The 21,287-nt window shown below is 33.0% G+C and overlaps 3 protein-coding genes across 3 annotated transcripts; all 3 read left to right on the top strand.

Moving 5' to 3' along the window:
* Positions 1–13,895: 13,895 nt before the first annotated feature.
* LOC133324418 (uncharacterized) lies at positions 13,896–20,703 on the top strand. Its single transcript, XM_061533259.1, has 8 exons — positions 13,896–14,011; positions 17,404–17,643; positions 17,762–17,889; positions 18,102–18,206; positions 18,271–18,478; positions 18,533–18,946; positions 19,409–19,574; positions 19,646–20,703. The coding sequence occupies exons 1-8, from the start codon at positions 13,961–13,963 to the stop codon at positions 19,981–19,983; spliced, it is 1,650 nt and encodes a 549-aa protein (XP_061389243.1). The 5' UTR covers positions 13,896–13,960; the 3' UTR covers positions 19,984–20,703.
* Positions 15,270–16,452, top strand: LOC133324419 (TWiK family of potassium channels protein 18). The gene has a single exon (XM_061533260.1). It carries the CDS (start codon positions 15,272–15,274, stop codon positions 16,442–16,444), a length of 1,173 nt encoding a protein of 390 aa, XP_061389244.1. The 5' UTR covers positions 15,270–15,271; the 3' UTR covers positions 16,445–16,452.
* On the top strand, positions 19,984–20,703 carry LOC133324420 (uncharacterized protein DDB_G0281497-like). The gene has a single exon (XM_061533261.1). The coding sequence runs from the start codon at positions 20,101–20,103 to the stop codon at positions 20,602–20,604; it is 504 nt and encodes a 167-aa protein (XP_061389245.1). The 5' UTR covers positions 19,984–20,100; the 3' UTR covers positions 20,605–20,703.
* Positions 20,704–21,287: the final 584 nt, after the last annotated feature.

The following is a 21,287-nucleotide window of genomic DNA, read 5'->3' as shown; positions in this document are numbered from 1 at the left end:
AAAATAACGAAAATAGAAAAATGTTAAAACATGGATTAAACATGCCATCCTCCAAAAACCCATAATGCTACTTACAGCCTTCCCAATTGGTAAATACAACATAAACCTTCAATTTAACGAAAATTAGGTAGTACCGTTATATGGGGACGATGCCAAAATATCGACCTATATTGACCATTTGACCCGTAATGTCAAATTACAGACCTTTTGGTTCGCTAATACCATTCAGAATTGACAAGCTCTATCTTAAATAGTGAGATCTATATCGTGATTTAACTAGGCTCACATAAAATCAACATCGAATTTTAATGTGGTCTAGAATATTTCGAAGTCGAAATGGCCAATTTAATATACATACACACAAACTTATGGTTCGTGAAATGTCATAACATTTTGTCAGTGTTAAAACCAAATTGTAGAGAAAAATTGATTGTTGGCGTGTTCGCTAATTGGGTTTAGTTCCGTAAGAAGCTTTTACATTCCATTGATGTATTTACCGTTAAAATCCTATATTCATCTTTCGTTGGTGCCCTGTAGGTTAAAATATAATCAGCTGAAATCTCAAACTTGGTAAAACTACCAATGTGCTATGAGGCAACAAATCACTAGTGGAGGGTAGACCTTACAAATATCGTTCGGATGTGTATAACGCATATAAAAGCAGATCTGCAAAATTTTGGAAGAATCGTTTCTAAATTTTAACGGATCATTACGAAAAATAATAGGGTAACTATTGGACCATAACGATGGCCTGTACTGTGTTTTCAAATAATAATGGACAAACAGACACACAAAATAGTTGTGTAGGGTGCAATAACCGGTGATTTTTAGTGGTAAACATAACACTGTGATACAAAACAAAACAAAAAATCTTTTCAGGGGTTCTAATGTACCAATTCTGTTTAGTTGGAGTCCCTGAACCACGAATATACCTTTGGTTTTTCTGGGTCACTTCGAAAATTAGTTTTATAACGGTAAATGTAGAGAAAAACGTGGTTTCATAGATTTTCACTTTGAAACGCGTATAACTCATTTTCTTTCTAACGGATTTATATTATTTTTCTTCTCATTCGAAGAGTAGAATAGACCCATATTTTCTTTAGAGAATATGCATAGAATCAATACAAAAATGTGTATAAGTCCTCCATTTTTTAACCGATTTTTTTGATTTTTCGCATTTTCGAAAGCTTATTCAATTGCCTTCCCCGTAATATAATAAAACTTATACGGCTTGATATCATAATTTCTTCGTACAGTCCGAGGAAAAATAAATTTTGTCACTTTATGTGTATTTTTTCACATTTCACCCACTGCAACTCAGCCAATTCTCAACCGATTTACCAAGTATATACCTTGTTTGAAAGAAAAAATTCTACTCTTCGAATGAGAAGAAGAAGAATATAAATCCGTTAGAAAGAAAAGAAGTTATACGCGTTTCAAAGTGAAAATCTATGAAACCACGTTTTTCTCTACATTTACCGTTATAAAACTAATTTTCGAAGTGACCCAGAAAAACCAAAGGTATATTCGTGGTCCACGGACTCCAACTAAACAGAATTGGTACATTAGAACCCCTGAAAAAATTTCGTGTCGCACAGTGTAATTTAACATAAAATTAAATATTCGAGCTATTCTTTAAATGCTAACTCTCGAATAAAGTTACCGATTTAATACTAACTTTGCTCATCGTAATATTTCTTGTTGTACATCACTCCTTCTGTTATCCTCCACCACAAATGATCAACATTTTGCTGAAGAATAAATTTCCAATATCGTGGAACGGATAATCCGTTTGTATCCAAACTTTACACAACCTAATATTTTTACCAGAATTATTTCCTATTTGAAAGTCAATCTCTTATAATGCGAAAGCTATAACGGTTCAATTTTTCCGAATCGGTTCAATTTTTTTGTAAAAGTGTTATTCTAATGCAAAAATAATATTTTTACCAAATCCGGATCACATCTGTAAATGTAGGCCACATCTTTTGGTACCTCCACAAATGATTAAAAATTTAAAAATTGTAAACGGTTCCAAAATGAAGCCCTTTGGATCCACTCCCTCTGGCACCTCCTTCACAAATTTATACCCCCGGCAATTTATGTAGGTTACATTAAGTCGTTTTCCCGTTTGTAACTTCGAAATAATTTTTCCGACTCTATAAAGTACATATTAGGTATTCTTTTGTATTAGTATATGATTATATACACCTGTCTGTCTGTTCTTCTGCCGTAATCACTCTAAACGAAATGAGATGGATCGCCAAAATTTTGCATTGGATTGTCATTTGGGTACATTCAGGTCAAGTTCGATAATGGGCTATATCAGTCCACGTTTAGGCATGGCCCACACATAACGACAGGCGCATTTTTGGTATTTTAAATATTTCGAGATACAAAATTATATATATATATATATATATATATATATTGTTTCTCATTTAGGCACACTTTTCTCACAATTTTCGGTATTTCTTGTAAGAGGTAATTAATATTGATCCCCCTTATATAACATTGCCCTGGACTTAAACACATGTTCCAACCTACTATGAGTTATCAATCGGTCCACATTTTGGGGTTTTAAGATTTTAAGAAAAATCCGCATTAAGAATTTCTGAAATTTGTATATTGTGTGCATTATGGTTTCCAACACTTTTGGTATATCCCCTATTGATCCGGCCCATTATGCAATTTAGTATTTCCGGCCGTAAGTAGTTTCCAGTTTATATTTGGATAATATTTGGTCTGTTCCAATACTTTTTTAATACTAAAGCTAGTAAGAGGGAAACATTTCAAAATCGGTCTCAGAGTACAAAATAATTTTAAAAGTTCGGGTACGCAAATGTAGTACGCAAAATCAATATAACAGGCAATCGCACATATAACAATATAAATGGTATCAATTTAAAGGTCAACCACTCCTCTTGGATATACTAACAATTTCCCGGGTATAATATATACGCTATAGAATACAAATGTTGTCATTTTTCACAAAAAAGTCAGGGTCCATTTGACCCGCTAAATATTGACCGATCTTTATCAAAACAGATGTTTGAGCCATAATTGAGGCCTCTGGAGCGACCAGAAAATTAGACAAAAATAAAGTTGTTGGTCCACTTCATCCCGTAAATATTAACCGATCTTTACCAAAAACAATAGGGATCTTCATGGGCCAGAACCCATCCTACATGCAAAATTTCATGAATATTGGTCCATAACTGTGGCTTGTATCGTGTTTACAAATTATAATGAACAGACGGACGGACATACATGTCTAGATCGACTCAGCTAATCGAGATATGACGATCGGTATACTTAAAATAGAGGTGTGCAACGAAAAAATTCTCAGAGAACAAATGAGAGACCGCCATATGAAGTGACTTACTAAAAGAGAACGCAGAGAACGAACTTTTTTATATATGTAAACAAGGGCACCAGTTCCCATGGTTAGCCCTGTTCTAACTTAAAGGTGGGTCTAAGACGTCACAAACTTTTGGGGCTGCACAAAGCTATAATACCCTGGCAACATAGTTGGGTAGGGTATAATTAACACCAAAAAACGGCATGGCGATGTAAATTTTACCAGATGATATATTTAAACTCAAACTTTTTCAGAAATCGATTTCAAAATAACAGTAACAGGTATTAAAACCATTCCAAAAATTTTTTACTTCTCATCACAAGAAAAACTGTGCACTTTAACCTCGATTTACCGTTTCTTTGCGTTAATTGCGTGTATTATTTTTGCCACTCGATATCACGCGTGAATTTCATGGCGTATACGTCACCTTCATCCTGTTCACAAATCCAGTGATATTTTACCTTATTATACCGAAAACAGCCGAAATTAGAAAATAGTAGCAGAGGATATACAGAAAGCTGTAAGGGAAAACAAAATTACTATTGTTTACTTTAAAGACATTTAATGTCCCCCTGATCAACACATCAACAAACTTTATTTGCATCATTAATGGATGATATGGTAAACTTTTTTACTTGATATAAAGTACTATACTATTTGTTAAAGAAAAACAATGTTCTAATAAAGTTTGAAATAAATTCACAGCATATTGTATAGTATACCACATTACCCGCACATTTTCTTAATGATGTGAAAATGGATTTCTCGTGTTTATTTAAAATGTTACTGAAACTTGGTTTTCATTTTTTTCACAGTTTTGTATTTTTTTTTTAAGCTAAGACTTGAAGTAATTCATAAACGAAGATCTAGCGATTTTCAATGAATATTGCATATTACGAATCATAAAACAAGTAATAGCGAATGTTCAAAACCTTCCCTTACCTATAAATGCGATGTCTATCGTGATTTAAACAGACAAATAGACATGGACATCTTTTCAACAATCTTTTGTTCCACTAGGCTTTCTATGGTTATATAGCGCCATCTATATTTCAAAGAAGTATACTAAACATTCATCTTCGCAACCTGGTGTGAAATAGCTAAAGTATTGTTGAGTTTCGCTTAGTGATTTTTAGCTGATATAAAAAATTAATCGGTTGCAAACGGAATCGATAACTTTAAATATGTTATCAAATTAAAAATATTTACTAATGCCATGTTCTGACGGGCATCCGAACAACGTAGTTCGCTCTCAGAATTACGTACATGAGTTAACCCGTTCATACAACACTATTCTTAATTCATGTCATGAGAGTTTTTAATTTCAACCTTTTTGTTTCTTTTTTTTTACACCGAAATTGTAACATATTTGCGTGAATCACATATGGATCTAAATAGAAAATTACAGGTACCCCGGTTGGATAATGAAGCAAGGAACTTCAAAATACCGCAAATGGGGCGGTACCCTTAAATGGGGGCTATTCCAAAACATTAACCCATATATAGCATTTCCACATTAAATGAAACCTTTTACAAATTAAATGAAACCTTTTACAAATTAAATGAACCCTTTTCCAAATTAAATGAAACCTTTTCCAAATTAAATGAACCCTTTTCCAAATTAAATGAACCCTTTTGCAAATTAAATGAAACCTTTTCCAATTGAAACGAAACCTTTTACAAATAGAATGAAACCTTTTACAAATAGAATGAAACTTTTTCCAAATTAAATGAAACCTTTATTCTTATCTAAGGAAATATAATATTTGCAGTAATTTTAAACCAATATTTGAAAATTAAATCAAAGAATATTAACAACTGTAGTTGTATGGCTATGTAATTAACATAAATATTCTTTAATTCGGTGTGATTTCATTTAATATCTTTACTACATAAAACTAAATACATAAAACTAATATCTTTACTACATAAAACTAAGTAAATCGTAAATAAATATTTAAGAACAAGAATTGAATACCTGGTCCTAAATGCGAAATACATATTTGACTTAATAAATTGTTGATGATAAGGTAACTGCTTATCTTAATGAAGGGGTTCCCGACTTGCAGCTTGTGGGATTTTCAAAACCATGTCCATAACGTAGTTAGAACAATCTTGCCGAGTAAGCTTTTGAATACTTCGCTTGATTACATCAACAATGTTATGTTCCATTGAAACGTCACACAGCTCAGCTCTTGCACATAATTTTATTTTTGAAAATGCATTTTCGATTGGATTTAGCATTGGAGAATAAGGCGGTAAGAATTTAAGGTTGCATCTTTTGGATTCGATCAAATTTTTTATGTCATGTCGCTTGTGTATTTGAGCGTTATTTTCCAACTCTGGATTGATTTTCTCAAAAAAAAAAAATGTCTATACATAATTTAAATCTGTCTGCATTGATACTGGAATTAGAAACGATTGTGTGATGTACAACTCCCGCGTTGTTTATTGCTGCAATTATAGTGACATTACGACCTCTGACCGTAGGCAACACAATGTGTGCTCTTGTTCCTTGTCTTGAACGGGCTTGGGTTCTTCGTATGTGAAGATTAAATCCACACTCATCAATGAATATAAATTTTTCTCCTTGTTGGGGTATCCATTTTGTAAAGTCTTGAGCATATTTTTATCTCAAGCCTAATGTTCTGGAGTCATTCTTTCGTTCTATTTCAATAGAGGCCATCTTCAACGTAATTTTTAATTTCCGTAATCCATATTCTATGCAGCTTGTGGAAATATTTATATCATTTTCTCTCAACAGTTTAGTTTTTATGGCTTTGAGGGTAATTTCAGGTTGACTTTCTATATAGAACTCGATCAGACTTAAAACTTGTGGTGTCAACAACTTAGTTCTATTTCCTCCACGCTTATTTTCCTTCAATGTTCCACAATTTTGTTTGTATCTTCTTATAAATGTTTTTTTTATACCCTTCACCACACTGTGGTACAGGGTATTATGTCTTTGTGCATATGTTTGTAACAGGCAAAAATAATCGAGATAGACACATGGTTCCTTTTGAGAATATGCATAGAATCACTTTCTAAGTCGATTTATGCATGTCCGTCCGTCCGTCTGTCCGTCTGTCTGTCCATGTTAAATTGTAAACAAAGTACAGGCCGCATTTGTTATCCGAATTGGATGAAAATTGGCACAGGTCACTTATTCGGCCCAAGGACGAACCCTATTGAAATTGGGAAAAATCGGTTCAGATTTAGATATAGCTCCCATATATATATTTAACCGATTTAATGTAAACGGTCCCTATATATCTTTCGATTTGCACGAAATTTGGTACAGCCTAATCAGTTAGGTCTAGAATGATGTGTGCCAATTTTCGTGAAAATCGGTCCAGATTTAGATATAGCTCCCATATATAGTTTCGTCCGATTTCATGTAAATGGTGCACCAAAATCCCTATATATCCTTCGATTTGCACCAAATTTGGCATAACGTACTGAATTGAGCCTAGAATTATGTCTACCAAGTTTCGTGAAAATCGGTCCAGATTAAGATATAGCTCCCATATATAGTTTCGTCCGATTTCATGTAAATGTTGCACCAAAGTCCCTATATATCCTTCGATTTGCACGAAATTTGGCATAACGTACTGAATTGAGTCCAGAGTCATGTCTGCCAAGTTTTGAGAAAATCGGTTCAGATTTAGATATACCTCCCATATATAGTTTCGTCCGATTTAATGTAAATGGTGCCCCAAAGTCCCTATATATCTTTCGATTTGCACGAAATTTGGCATAACCTACTGCATTAAGCCTAGAGTGATATCTGCCAAGTTTCGAGAAAATCGGTCCAGATTTCTATATAGCTCCCATATATAGTTTCGTCCGATTTCATGTAAATGGTGCACCAATGTCGATATATACCTTTCGATTTGCACGAAATTTGGCATAACGTACTGAATTGAGCCTAGAGTGATGTCTGCTTTTTTCGTGAAAATCGGTCCAGATTTAGATATAACTCCCTTTTATTATAGATTGATTTTAAGTAATTGACGCACCAAGGAACCAATGAGCTGATAGGAACAAAACTTTCTGAAATTAGAACAAACTAATCTGTGACAAGTTTGTTTCAAATCGCTTAATATTTGGATAGAGCTTCCATATATATTTTCCCCCGGTTTCAGGTAAATTGGGCATCAAACTCCTCATGTTAGTCAGATTGACATCAAATTTTGAACAACTTACAAAATTTAGCATAGAATTACGTAGTTGCGTTTTCCAGAAGTACAGACATAGCCCAACGGATGACCTATTTATATTTGTTTGAAGTCGATTTACATACTTTATGGATATATCTAGGTAGATTCACATTTAAATAAATATCAACTATTCAACAGGACCATTAAAATGAACTTGGATGAACTAACCAAGTTCATGTTAATGGTCCTGTTGAATACACCCAAAGTGGTGAAGGGTATCATAAAGTCGGCCCCGTCCGACTTTACTACTTTCCTTACTGGTTCGGAATTTATTTTTATGCAGGCTGCAGGTTTGCAGCCTCGGAAATGGTTCTCCCCTCTTCATAGAATTTAAATAATAACAATTTCATGTCTTTTGTTATTTTGTTATTTAAATTATGTATAGACATTTTTTTTTTGAGAAAATCAATCCAGAGTTGGAAAATAACGCTCAAATACACAAGCGACATGACATAAAAAAATTGATCGAATCCAAAAGATGCAACCTTAAATTCTTACCGCCTTATTCTCCAATGCTAAATCCAATCGAAAATGCATTTTCAAAAATAAAAAAATTATGTCCAAGAGCTGAGCTGTGTGACGTTTCAATGGAACATAACATTGTTGATGTAATCGAGCGAATTATTCAAAAGCTTACTCGGCAAGATTGTTCTAACTACGTTATGGACATGGTTTTGAAAATCCCACAAGCTGCAAGTCGGGAACCCCTTCATTAAGATAAGCAGTTACCTTATCATCAACAATTTATTAAGTCAAATATGTATTTCGCATTTAGGACCAGGTATTCAATTCTTGTTCTTAAATATTTATTTATTAAAATTTCAAGAAATACCCCAGTTTGTATTACTATTTATTTAGTTTTATGTAGTAAAGATATTAAATTAAATCACACCGAATTAAAGAATATTTATGTTAATTACATAGCCATACAACTACAGTTGTTAATATTCTTTGATTTAATTTTCAAATATTGGTTTAAAATTACTGCAAATATTATATTTCCTTAGATAAGAATAAATGTTTCATTTAATTTGGAAAAAGTTTCATTCTATTTGTAAAAGGTTTCATTCTATTTGTAAAAGGTTTCATTTCAATTGGAAAAGGTTTCATTTAATTTGGAAAAGGGTTCATTTAATTTGGAAAAGGGTTCATTTAATTTGGAAAAGGTTTCATTTAATTTGGAAAAGGTTTCATTTAATTTGGAAAAGGGTTCATTTAATTTGTAAAAGGTTTCATTTAATGTGGAAATGCTATATTTTTGCATTCATTGTTACCCAAGAGTGCAATAAATGGAAATTTATCACAACCAATGCACAACCTACCTTTAACTTACTGATCCTCATTACCCACACATACTGGTCTACATTACCCGCCAAGTTATTTTTATTCGCAGTTTAGAGTTTTTTGAAATATAAAGCAATAACATTTTGATAGACAAATATATATAATGTCTGACCTGGGGGCCTATTCTGTAACTTTTAACAACATTCGATATTGTTTAATTTCCTTTTGTTATTGTAAAAACAACAACACAAACAAATGAAATTGTTGTAAAATAAACAATGTCGAATATTGTTAAAAAGTTACAAAATAGGCCTACTGGAATATATTTACCCAACAAATCTACTATGTTGTGAAAACAATTTGTTTTTAGTTTTTACCGATGTTACGCCCACAATATCAAAAAAGAAAATGGTGGTCCACATTACCCGAAGTTGCTCTATAAAATACATGTATATTAGAATATCGTTACATTTTTTAGATTTCCGACATGTAAAAAACTACTATTATCAGTGTTCCGTTTTTTTACTGTTGTGAACCATGTACCGGTTCACAACAGTAACTTTTAATGAGTTTGTGTTCCTATTCAAACTCAGCAATTAATTAAGCACAATTATGGGCAAGAAATATTTAATAAGGTGCGAACATCATTTGTTGTTTTTGAGCACCTAAATTGCCAAATTGGTGTTCGTTACCAATATCTAAAATAAAACATGAAAAATTTTATATGTATAGCCATGGTATAATAATAGAAGGTAACAGCAAGTGTTGTTGTACAAAAAACGATACAACAACCACATGAAAATTTGTTTTTGTAAGTTCTACTAGTGTCAACGCATTTGACAGAAAAATGTAAACAAACAAACAAATTATCATCAAATTATTTTTATTTTGAAAATGAAATATTTTCGAATCCTCAAAATAAAAATTGAAAAACATGAATGAAACTCTATCAAATTTCTATTTATTCCACATCTTTCCTATAATTGAGTCATTGCCATATATATGTGTAACACATATGAAAATGCTGGGAATAGCGAGTTATTCCTTGAAGAAAGATTTGCTTCCTCAAACTTTCCCAGCAGACAGATTGGGTAAATTGAATACAGGAGGACATTTAATAAAGAACAATTTTAAATTGCATGCGTTCCCAATTTTCCTGTTGGGTGATTTTTCAAAACATAATTTGTCAAATTCCTATTGACACTAGTATTACGTTGGAATCAAATCAGCTGGGATTTGCTGTTACCTTTTATAATTGTACCATGATGTATAGCATATCGGACTGTTTAATTATTTTTCTATGTGTCAATGTTGCCGTGTGCCAAAAAAGGACAAACTGCCGTTACTCATTTAAAAATGTAACATCTACGCCGTTTGTTACAAATTCAATGGCTCCAGACACTGTGTTCATGCACGGAAATATTTAATGGCGCCGTCGATTACATTTATAGTGCGACTGGGTTCTCTGGGATGGAAGGTGCTTGCTAAAAAATACGCAGAAAATATACTAATCCAATAGCAAATTGTAAATAAATTATAAAAAATCGTTTGTTTGCGAGGTCACTTGGGCAGAAATATGAATGATTTGATATCATAAAATTCCTGCCTCACATGTACTAGTTTGTGTTTGTGCTCTGTAATAAAAACGGTCTAAATCGAATAGACTAGTTAATCACTTTGAAGCTTTCTACGCTTTTTTGTATGCAGACGCCAAAAAAGTAAATAAAACATTATTTTTTGTCAAGTGCAGCAGCGTTTGTGCATTACTTCATCCCTACATACTTTTTAGCGCGTAAATATTGTGCACTCTGTTCGTTTTTGTATCTGAGACATTATCGACAAAAATTTGTAAGTATAACATAAACAACTGTAGCAACAACAACAACAATATACGAAGTGTGATGTTTGTGTACGAATGTGGGTTCATGTATCTTAACTTGCTTCAAATGCACCAAAAAAGACATACAGAAGTGCATCCATGTCCATTCGTACCTACATACACTCGCACAGAACTCTGACAAATGAGTAACAAACATTCGGTGCGACGGCGAATAAAGGCAGGGACGCCACTTTCGTCAAATATTCAATAATTTCTTTTGTATCAGTTAGGCAACGAAGAACAAAGCCAAGAGGCGGAATCTGAATGTCGTGCCGCCGCTTCTACTGCCAAAATGCGTTCGCCGAAGAAAACACAAATGTAAACATAAACTTTTAAATGTTTGTAAAATAATAATATATTTACGCATATAAATGTTTTTAAGGGAACTTTTATTTGAAATGTGTTTAACTCATCAAAATCATCAATTAATTGTCAGAGCATGATTGGAAGCAAGCAATTTAATTCATTAATGTGGATCCATCTACAATAGATTGGAAATAACTCTAGTAAAAATTAGACGATTTTTATTAAATTCATTCCAAAATTATACATTTAAGTAATATAGGGTAAACGCACCTAATTCCAGCATGTACCAATAGTCGGCATCTGTTTTATATAACTTCAAATAACTAAAAAATCCTGTAACTAAATATGAAAAATACTTTTAATAATCTTCAATAACACTGCAACCTATCTCTGTATAAAATTTAATCGAGCTAAGTACATTTATTCAGTCAAAATTTGGCATTTGGTCAAGGAGGTTTGTCAACCCTAGCTATAATTCATGTTTCTTAAGAAAAAATAGTGGTGAATAATAAGCACCTTTTCGATCATTTTGGCTCAAAATTGAAAAAAAATATTAAATAAGTGCTCTAAATAACGATTAATTTATAAAATATCAGTTTTGAGTGGTTTTACACAATGGAAGACATTGTTTAATCTCAAATTTTATTAACCTCTGAAATGTCTTATTTAGTCATGCCGAGAATTGGATAACAGGTTCCCAAAGTCGGCATCATGTTTTATAATTATAATATTTTAATAAATAATATTGTTTTATATATCTTTTTCCATACAACACTGATGGAAACGTCCCATAGTAATAATTGATTATTGCAAATGGCAGAAAAATCGATTAAATATGTAATTTTTCTTTAACTAAAATGTAACATAACATGCCGACAATTGGAAAAAAATGCCGACTATTGGCACAAAGGCACTATTTTACATAATTATTACTTTAATATAATTTAATACAAATTAATTAAACAAATTTTTATTCCATCGGCGAGTAAACAAAATTTCGAAACAAATGAACCTAAATACAGTATCGTGGAAAAGATGCATTTGGAATGGTAAAACGTTTAAAAAGCGAAAATTCATAAAGTGCCGACTATTGGTGCATATTAAATGACATAATTGGCTCGAAATTTTATTTTTATTTTTTGTTAAACGGCTAATGAGACATAATTATTTTGACCTTTATTTTATTAAAGGAGTATATGTTCTCACCAAAAATGATTGATGAGCAGATATAAGAGAAAATGTTCCCACTGTTTTCTGTGGAGTGCTTTGAAGTTAATATCTCAAACGCAACTAGTGTATATGTATTAAATAGATATGATAAAACGGCATTTACATTAAATCTCTTACCGGGTTAACCTACTCTATAAGGATTTATTTCAAATGTATACAATGGAATTGACAATTGAAACCCACTGGGTTAACGAAATCCGGTACAATGTAAACATATTATAAGATTTAATATCCGAAAAATAAATTTAAAAAAATCAAATTTTATCAAACTTTAGAATCTCTAATAAATGTTTGAGAACAAAAATGTGTTCAAATTCAAATTTTTATATAATTCATTGTCTGTTCTCGTACTGCGAGAGTTTACTTGTTTTTATTTGACAGAAGAAACAACTACCTACATACATAGTTGCGTTTTTGTTATTCACAACAAGTTGTACCATGATATAACCTACACTACGAGTTGTTCAATAATACGAAGTTCGGATAATTAAATAGGGTTCCATTTAAGCGATCTGAAATTCAAATACATTTACTTTTTATTAAAATATCCTTACATTAAAAGTCAAATTTTGAAAAAGTCTAAAACAATTTTGATTAATAGAAGATTTTTACAGTTTCATATTACAGGTTTATTATTAATATAAAAATTGCAAAAATTGGAATGTATAGTTTTTTTTCTTATATTGGTAAATATGTGGCCAATCGCGCATATTATTTGATTTTTAGTACATACTAATTATTTTAATGCTTTAATAATAAAGGTTAAAATCATGGCACAATGAATAGGTAGTCCATTTAGCGCAGCTGATGTCTTGATTAATTGTCAAAGTGGATAATTTCTACTTCAATTCGATGGAAAAAATTGAAAGATAATCGGTTTTGAGTTATTGCCATATTTTTAAACTTCAACCAAAAAAAGTCAATTTCATAAAAAATCTAATTGGTACTGATTCTCAACCTGAGTTAAATAAATTAAACAGATCATTGCTAACTTATTTTTTAGATGTTTACAAAAAAGTGACTATACCACATTACCAACCTATACCACATTTGCATCACCTCTGATTCGAAGCAAGGTATAAGCCATGGTCCAATTAAAAAGACGCGTAAGAGGCGAAATGATTTCACTCGAACTGTCAAAATTTGACTTAATCATGTGAAAATATAGACAAAAAATTTGATAGTTTGAGGGATTTTCTACCAAAATGACGGGTAGCTATCAAAATTTGACTTAATCGTGAAAATTTGACTTAATCGTGCGAAAATGTAAACAAAAAATTTGGCAGTTTGAGGGATTTTCTACCAAAATGACGGATAATATTCGCCTCTTACCCGACCTGTTGATTGGACCATGGTATAAGCTTCAATTTTTTTTTGTATTTAAAAAATAATGAGGTTTCTACCCCATTAAATTGACGTCGATCTGAATTGTGTAAGACGATATCGTGTTCGAGTTCATATTTAAATAACTGTATACATAATTTCAGGTTGGTTACATTTTTCCTAGTGTACTGTACTTTTCACCGGCGGTATCAAATATGACCGGCTCTGTTCTGTTGCAAGTAGTATGTCAAAAGTAGATAGCAATTAGTATTTGTTTACGTTCGCCAAGACTTTATTATTCGTCAACTAAAAAAGGTGATTTGTTCTATGCGGTGACTGCATTAGAACAAAAACTACATGGGTAGCGTTTTGTGGCGATCAAATAAAATACGACGCTTAATTATGATGGTAAGCTTGATGGTGGTAACCCACGTGCAACAACTGCTATTACAAAAAAAAAAAAATAAATAGATAACATAAATACAATGGAGACAGTGTTGTGCCAATGTTTATAACAAATTTCAGGAGACCGACATACATATTTACGTTTTGTTATTGTGATTATATAAATATAAATTATTGCTATGATCTAGGTGCATCGATTTTCGTCTACAGCAAAACATTGCAACATATCATTTACATGTGGCCAGAAACGATGAAATGATAACAAGCCACGGACTAACGACGAAGTGTTAACGAAAAGTTAAAAATCGAACAAATATCGTTGATATGAGTAGAACGCTATGATGTTTTATAAAAATAGTGAATATATTTCATATTGAATGGTAAAAGTGTTCTAGATATTAAGCTGCCATTAGCCGACAACCTTTATGTGATAATATCGCCAAAGGAGATCGGTGTATATATCTGAGTAACTATGTATATAGGTATATATAACAACTGGAATCGTACTCGACCTAGTATAGTCACCCAAAGTTCATTATTTGTCAATAATACCATACAAAAGATACCCCAGACATCTACGTCTTGGGGACATGAAGATCGTACTATGTATTGCATATTTTATAAATATATTGCCTAAGTATTATACATGAAAGACAATAACATAATGAAACAAATAGCCATTCAAAAGAACGCCTTTAAACAAGCTAAAACTAAAGTACGAACAATTTCCAAAAAAAAAAGAACAAAAACCAAAAAATGCATAGTGTCTGTGAAATGAAGGATCGATTCTCTTTTGTTTAATTTTGGGCTCTCTGTTTTTTATTTGATAGAATTTTCAGCTCTTCCATTCAATAACGTAAACATAGCATCCGTTTCTTACTCTCACTCAGATAGATATGTAGATGCCGAAATGGTCATAGTTTTTTCAAAAGTTCGTTTAGTAACATTCAGAACTTGAATTCGTTCGCAACATCAACGTGAAACTAATGCAGAGTCCCAGACGCCAAAGAGCGAATACGATCGTATAGGCATTTTTCGTTTGTACGACATCTTGTGATTCGTAAAGAGAGATATCCACTTCATTGTCCAAATAGAAGTATTATTTATAGAAACACGCAATGGAATGAAGAAATGAGATCTGTAATTTATTAAATTGTATTGACTAAAATCGAAGCAACAAATATTGTCCGATACAAACAAAAGCCGTTGTATATCCGTTTGGAAGTTGTATAATTTCATTGAGAGACGCAAAATTTGGAGATCATGTCAAAAATTCAAAGAAATGGCCAAGCAGATTCCTCCAATACGTCGTCTTCGCCAAGCAATCGACCACGAAAACGATTTAAGAAATGCTGTAGAAATTTTGTTACATTCATGTGTACACAAGTGGGTGTTGGTGCTCTCATCGTAATATATGCTATATGCGGGGCATTTTCCTTCAGGAAAATTGAAGGGGAATCCGAAGATACTAAAGAGGCCGAGGTTGCTGGATTGCGTAGTACATGTGCCGAGGAACTCTGGAATATAACCGAGACGTACAACACTCTTGATAAACCAACATGGCAGAATAGCACAGACATAATTCTACAAAACTATCAGAGACAAATTGCCACCATAATAAAACAGGGCTATGATTATAGAAAACCTGCTGATATTTGGTCGTTTCCAGCGGCACTGATGTTTTGTTTATCGGTTATAACTATGATAGGCTATGGTAATATGGTCCCACGAACCCCATGGGGTAAGGGTTTTACTGTAATTTATGCAACTTTTGGAATACCCTTGTATATTCTGTATTTCTTGAATATGGGCAAAGTTTTGGCTAGATCATTTCAGTTCCTGTATCGAAGTTTACATGAATGCACTCACGAACGTTCCATTGTAGATCATCGTTTAGAGGCTCTGGAAAATGGCAGCTTACGCAGCCTACATCGAAAGAAAATAATTGTACCATCAACAGCATGCCTATGGGTTATTATATTCTATATACTCACTGGCACAATTATGTTTGCCAATTGGGAGAAATGGTCGTTTCTAAATTCATTCTATTTTTGCATGACATCGCTATGCAAAATCGGATTCGGCGACTTTGTTCCTGGCGCTTCCTTGGTCACAGGGTCGCTTATTGCCGAAACTAGTAAAAAAGTTCAGGAAGATCCCACTATCGACCCTAATGCCGTAACAAAATTGCAAAGGTCTATTGCCGAACAGCACTCTAAACTGGCAATCAACTTTATTTACATGTTAATTGGAATGGGCCTTGTGGCCATGTGTTATAACCTTATGAGAGAAGAAGTGCGTGTAAAACTGAAGGAGCTAAAGGAAGATACCAAACTTTGTCTGGACGATACACGTAGCCGTTTCGTAGGCTGCTGTGGAGGTCGTCATCGGGACGTTTATGATGACGATGATGATGATGGAGATGATTACTATTAAAGTTGTGTGTTTTATTTCTACAACAATCATCTACGCATTAAGCATATTTTTTAAATAAATAGTCAATTAGTATAATTAACTTTTAAGTGCATACATTCATTCATTGACGTCGATGTTTTGCGTATATAGTGTGGTCCAATGTGTTGGCGTCATCAGATACTATTTTTAAGGTAAAATAAAAATTGACTGCAATATATAGAATAAAACGGTATCTTAACAAATAAATGTAAATACATTCTCATGAAATATAGATAATCAGAAATAGGAACGATTATAATTCACAAGATTTTATTTATTTTTGTTCGCTTCATTGCCAGTTTTGGTTTTAATTACTAAATGTCGTCCTTATTTACATATTATTAACAAAGGATTTTCTTTGTTGGTCGAGCAAAATCGGTATTTGATTTTGCAGGTACTCTGGAATTTGATATATGGGCATTTCCAGGAAAAGGAAATTGCCTTTAGATACGTGAAGTTACTGCAAAAATTGCTAAGAAGAAAAACTGCAAAATCAAAAATGTCGCGTGTGTGATCCCGAAAAATACTTCACAAAAAGCACAGGCCAAATTTTGAAACTGCTGGATATTTCTTAATTATGTAAAAGATATTTAAAGTTCAAAATGTTGTCGCAGAGGTTTCCCATTATTAGCAAAGTCATGTATATTTCAAGTCCCGTGAGTGACCACTATTATGTGGCTTTTATCTCAAAAAATAAAAACCGGAGGCTCACAATTTGTTTACCACTGATAATGTTCCTAAAATTCTACGAAAAAAATATTGAGGGTGAAATATAAAAATGCAAATTATGTATTTATTTTGCCTCCGAAAGTCATGTGACTGCGGAATTGCACATACAGCAAACATGAAGTCTTTTCCCAATTTTCTATTTCATTATAAAATAAGTATTATTTTAACAGCGGAAATATTCCAATATATATTATTTATTATTGCATTTTAAGGTAACCATTGAACACTTTTATCAATTGCAAAAACGTGTCACGAACTCTGAGGTAATGCTTGGTGGCAGTGCGGATCGTTTATGCACACCAAGCACATCAGCTGGCCCCTTTCGAATATTTTCTGTTGCTGGGTTCCAAAATAGGACCAACGATATAGTTTATTGTCCGCCAATCATAAGGCAACATAATCAAAATGTGGACGATTCTACGGCTGTTGTCTACTTCGGTGGGGATGTACAGGTAGGTAAAGTTATATGTCAATGCAAATAAATAAAATATTTTTGTATGGAATTATTACTTATCACTAATATTCAGCAACAATAATAATAATAATATATGAAACGTATTATAATTTTAGGATTTCCCAGAAAGTATGGAAACCAATCGGGACAGTCGGGGTTACATGAAATACAATCTAGAAAATTCCGCCATTCTATTGCGTGAAGCATTTCCACGGTCCCATATTATAGTCGTGAGACCTGTGAGGTAAATATGAAGAAACCGGAACTGGAAATAATTGTGTACCAGTTTGAAATCAATAATACATTTATTAACTTTAAGATTTGTAGAAATCTATTTTAAACCATAAATCAATATATTGTGTATATATTTAGCATCCATTACTCAAATTAATGTTTGAGTTTCGACTAGCTTCAAGTATGTGAGCCTTATGTATTTTTATTTATATTCATTTTTAGAATGGAATTTAAGACATTCAGCTGTTTTGATAATTTTGTGCGAGGAAATAATGCTGGTGTGCCGGATCACACGCCAATGAATCATGCGCTACAACATTTGGAAAAGTGAGATTCCGGTTTAATAAAATTGTAAAAAGTTTCCTATTAATTATTCAAACTTTACCCACAGATTATTACAAAACTTATCTCAACGCTTGATATCGATACCAGAAAATGAAATATTAGACCAGGCAGCCCAGGCTGCAGCCGCTGTTGCAGCTGCTGCTGCCGCCGCTGCTTTAGTCTCATCTACATTGTCAAGTGCTTCTTCCGATTCCTCATCGTCATCATCAAACGCAAGTGATAGCAGTCAAGAGATGGACATCGATATTTTACAGGTAAATAGTTTTCGTTTCTATACAGTACACCTATCATATGTTCATATTTTAAAGGTTCAAGAAAATGTAACTGTTGACGCGGACGGAGCCGTTATATTTCCAAATTCTACTGATGTAAATTCCCCATCTACAAGTGGATCCATCCGATGTTCAGATAATGGGACAAATGAGGGAGGCTCAATATTAATCAACAATCCTTGTGACACATCGCCATCTGCTTCTATTATCAATCCAGCACAACAGAATTTAGCGCAAACTGAGCAGAATCATGACAAAATGCAACATTACAACAATTTAAATAACAGTAACGATTGTTCGTCTCAACATCGACAACAGCATCAGATTCCAACACAGTTGTCCACTTCGCAACAACACTCTAATCCATTGTGGTGGCGTGAGAACCTGAATTTAGACAAGTCCAAATTAATTTTGATCGGCTTCAGCAAGGGCTGTGTCGTACTCAATCAAGTGAGTCCTTATAAGCGGTGTAAAAATCGTAACATTTGAAAGTAGCATTTACCCTATATTTATCGTATCGTATTCATTAGGTATTTTTGTAATTGACAATATATAAGAATATTGGTGTATATTGCAAAATTCTCGGGCATGAAAGGTAATATGATAGGAAAGGGTTGTTTACAAAGTATCAATGGTTTTAGTTTTTACAGATAAATGATTAAATTGACTTGTGAAGATTTAAGTTTGGGTAAATAAGGGACCATGTTGGGTTACGCAATATTAAATTGTACATGTTTGATATAAAAAAAAACCTTCATGCCTATAGTTTTTTCATTATTTAGTATATTCTAAATGTTGTATGTAATAAATAGTGATAATTCAACATATGTATCAATTTGGCATTCTTCAGATGGTAACATATAGATTTGTATGATTTCAAAAATATATATTTTTCTTACTTTTAATTTTCAGTTCATTTATGAGTTTCACTATTTGAAAACACTAACTCCAGATGATAGCACTATGGGGCGATTGCTCTCACGCATCAAAGATATGTATTGGTTGGACGGCGGACATGGAGGTCAGAAAAATACATGGATTACATCAAGAAGTTTGCTGGAGACTTTAACCAGAATGGGTATGCTATTTCAACAATTCATTAATGTCATTAAGCCTTAAATATTTTTCAAATCTACATACATTTCACAGCTATAAACATACACGTACATTTAACCCCATACCAAGTACAGGATGACCGCCGACCCTGGATTCGAAAGGAAGAAAAAATATTTACTGATTTACTCAGACGTTTAGGGGCACAAATAACACGGCATTTGCACTACGACAGCCAAACTGCTAATTTGATGACTCATTTCGAAGTATTACAGGCTTTTTGTCAACACATTCACAACCAAAATCAACAAATACAGTCGGGGTCAATGCAACAGCAGGTGCAGGTGGCAACACAACCCAATGTACAAAATAGTGAACATCAACAGCAGCAGCATCCACTTCAACACCAACCACAGGCCAATGAAGAAAAGTGACATCGCCACCACCATCATCATCACCACCACCGACGACGGTCTAATCACTTTCATTATCACAACTTCCACAACAATCACGGTAAACAGCTGTCACACAAACACAAACAGTCGAAGTCGATGCAACATCATCAGCATAGTCAACAGCAACAGCAGAATCACATATTGCATTGTATAGCTTCTGCGGCAGTAGCTGCTGCGTCGTCATCTACAAGTGGGTTGGCCGCAGCAGCCGCTGCTCTCGTCATAAACAGCAGCACTGTTGCCGCCGCAAACGCTGCTGGTTCGGCTACTCTTTCGGCATCCTCGTCATTAGCGACTAATTCAATTGTAAATATAAATCATACAAACCATTTATTTAACTATCAATCTTACCAATCTACGTCGCAAAGATATCGCCCCAATTACAATATGCTACTGAACAACACTCCGATGCAAAATAACCCTACCCAAACGCAATCTGCAACTGCAAACAACATAATAAACGTGTCCGCAACATCTTCACACAATTCCAATTATAACAATAGTAATCACCATAATCATCATCACCATCACCACCACCACAATCATCAATGTAAGTCGAAGCGTAAATTACAAAAATTGTATTATACCCTATGTCGCTGAATCTCTTGCGATTGGAATAGTTTTTGTCCAAGCCTTCAACGTTTCCTCATCGGAGGAATGTAGAGAGTAGAAGGTAAATTCTCTTTAAACTATATGTAATATAAGCTATAATATAATATTATGAGTATCTTCGCGCATTATTGGTTTTATTTTTATTACAATTTTTATCAAGACCCCACAAACAAACAAATTATATTATTTTTTTTATAATTTTGCTCCAGTGCAATAAAGTTATAAGATGTCCATTTATGTCCTTTTCGATAATGTATTAAGTTTTCGAATAACTTCGAAACATTTAAACTTATCTTCCCATTATGACTGCATTTGTTTCGCTCAGACGTTACATTTTATTTAATTTATTCTCATACAAATATAGTCTAATAAAATGATATAAGTGAAAATTACTCATTTTCAAAGTAACATCTGCTTTTTCATTTACATTTAATGGATGGGTGGAAGGAAGGGTAGGCAATGTTATAGGTAGGTAGATATTACCATGGAATGTATAAAGACAATACGGAAGATTTAAGCGGAGTTTTATGCAATTTAGGGGCGGAATTAAAATATTTTGGGTGAGAATCTGCTATTCAAATTGTTTGCATACATATTGATTTGTATGCTGTATTCTTACCGAATTTTTGTTGTTTAGTTTGATATAGATTGCTAATTTATTATGTTTATTC

Source organism: Musca vetustissima, unplaced genomic scaffold (assembly GCF_032173495.1).
Source record: "Musca vetustissima isolate MV318-11 ecotype Yass unplaced genomic scaffold, APGP_CSIRO_Mvet_v1 utg6130, whole genome shotgun sequence".
NCBI lineage: Eukaryota > Metazoa > Arthropoda > Insecta > Diptera > Muscidae > Musca > Musca vetustissima.
Note: the sequence above shows the minus strand (reverse complement) of the source record. Positions and strands in the feature narration are given on the sequence as shown.

Coding starts and splice junctions, on each gene's coding strand:
- LOC133324418 (XM_061533259.1), top strand. CDS start 13,961: ATGGGTAGCGTTTTGTGGCGATCAAATAAAATACGACGCTTAATTATG. Junction 18,947..19,408: donor GCTGTGTCGTACTCAATCAA/GTGAGTCCTTAT, acceptor TTTAATTTTCAG/TTCATTTATGAGTTTCACTA. Junction 19,575..19,645: donor GGAGACTTTAACCAGAATGG/GTATGCTATTTC, acceptor TACATTTCACAG/CTATAAACATACACGTACAT.
- LOC133324419 (XM_061533260.1), top strand. CDS start 15,272: ATGTCAAAAATTCAAAGAAATGGCCAAGCAGATTCCTCCAATACGTCG.
- LOC133324420 (XM_061533261.1), top strand. CDS start 20,101: ATGCAACATCATCAGCATAGTCAACAGCAACAGCAGAATCACATATTG.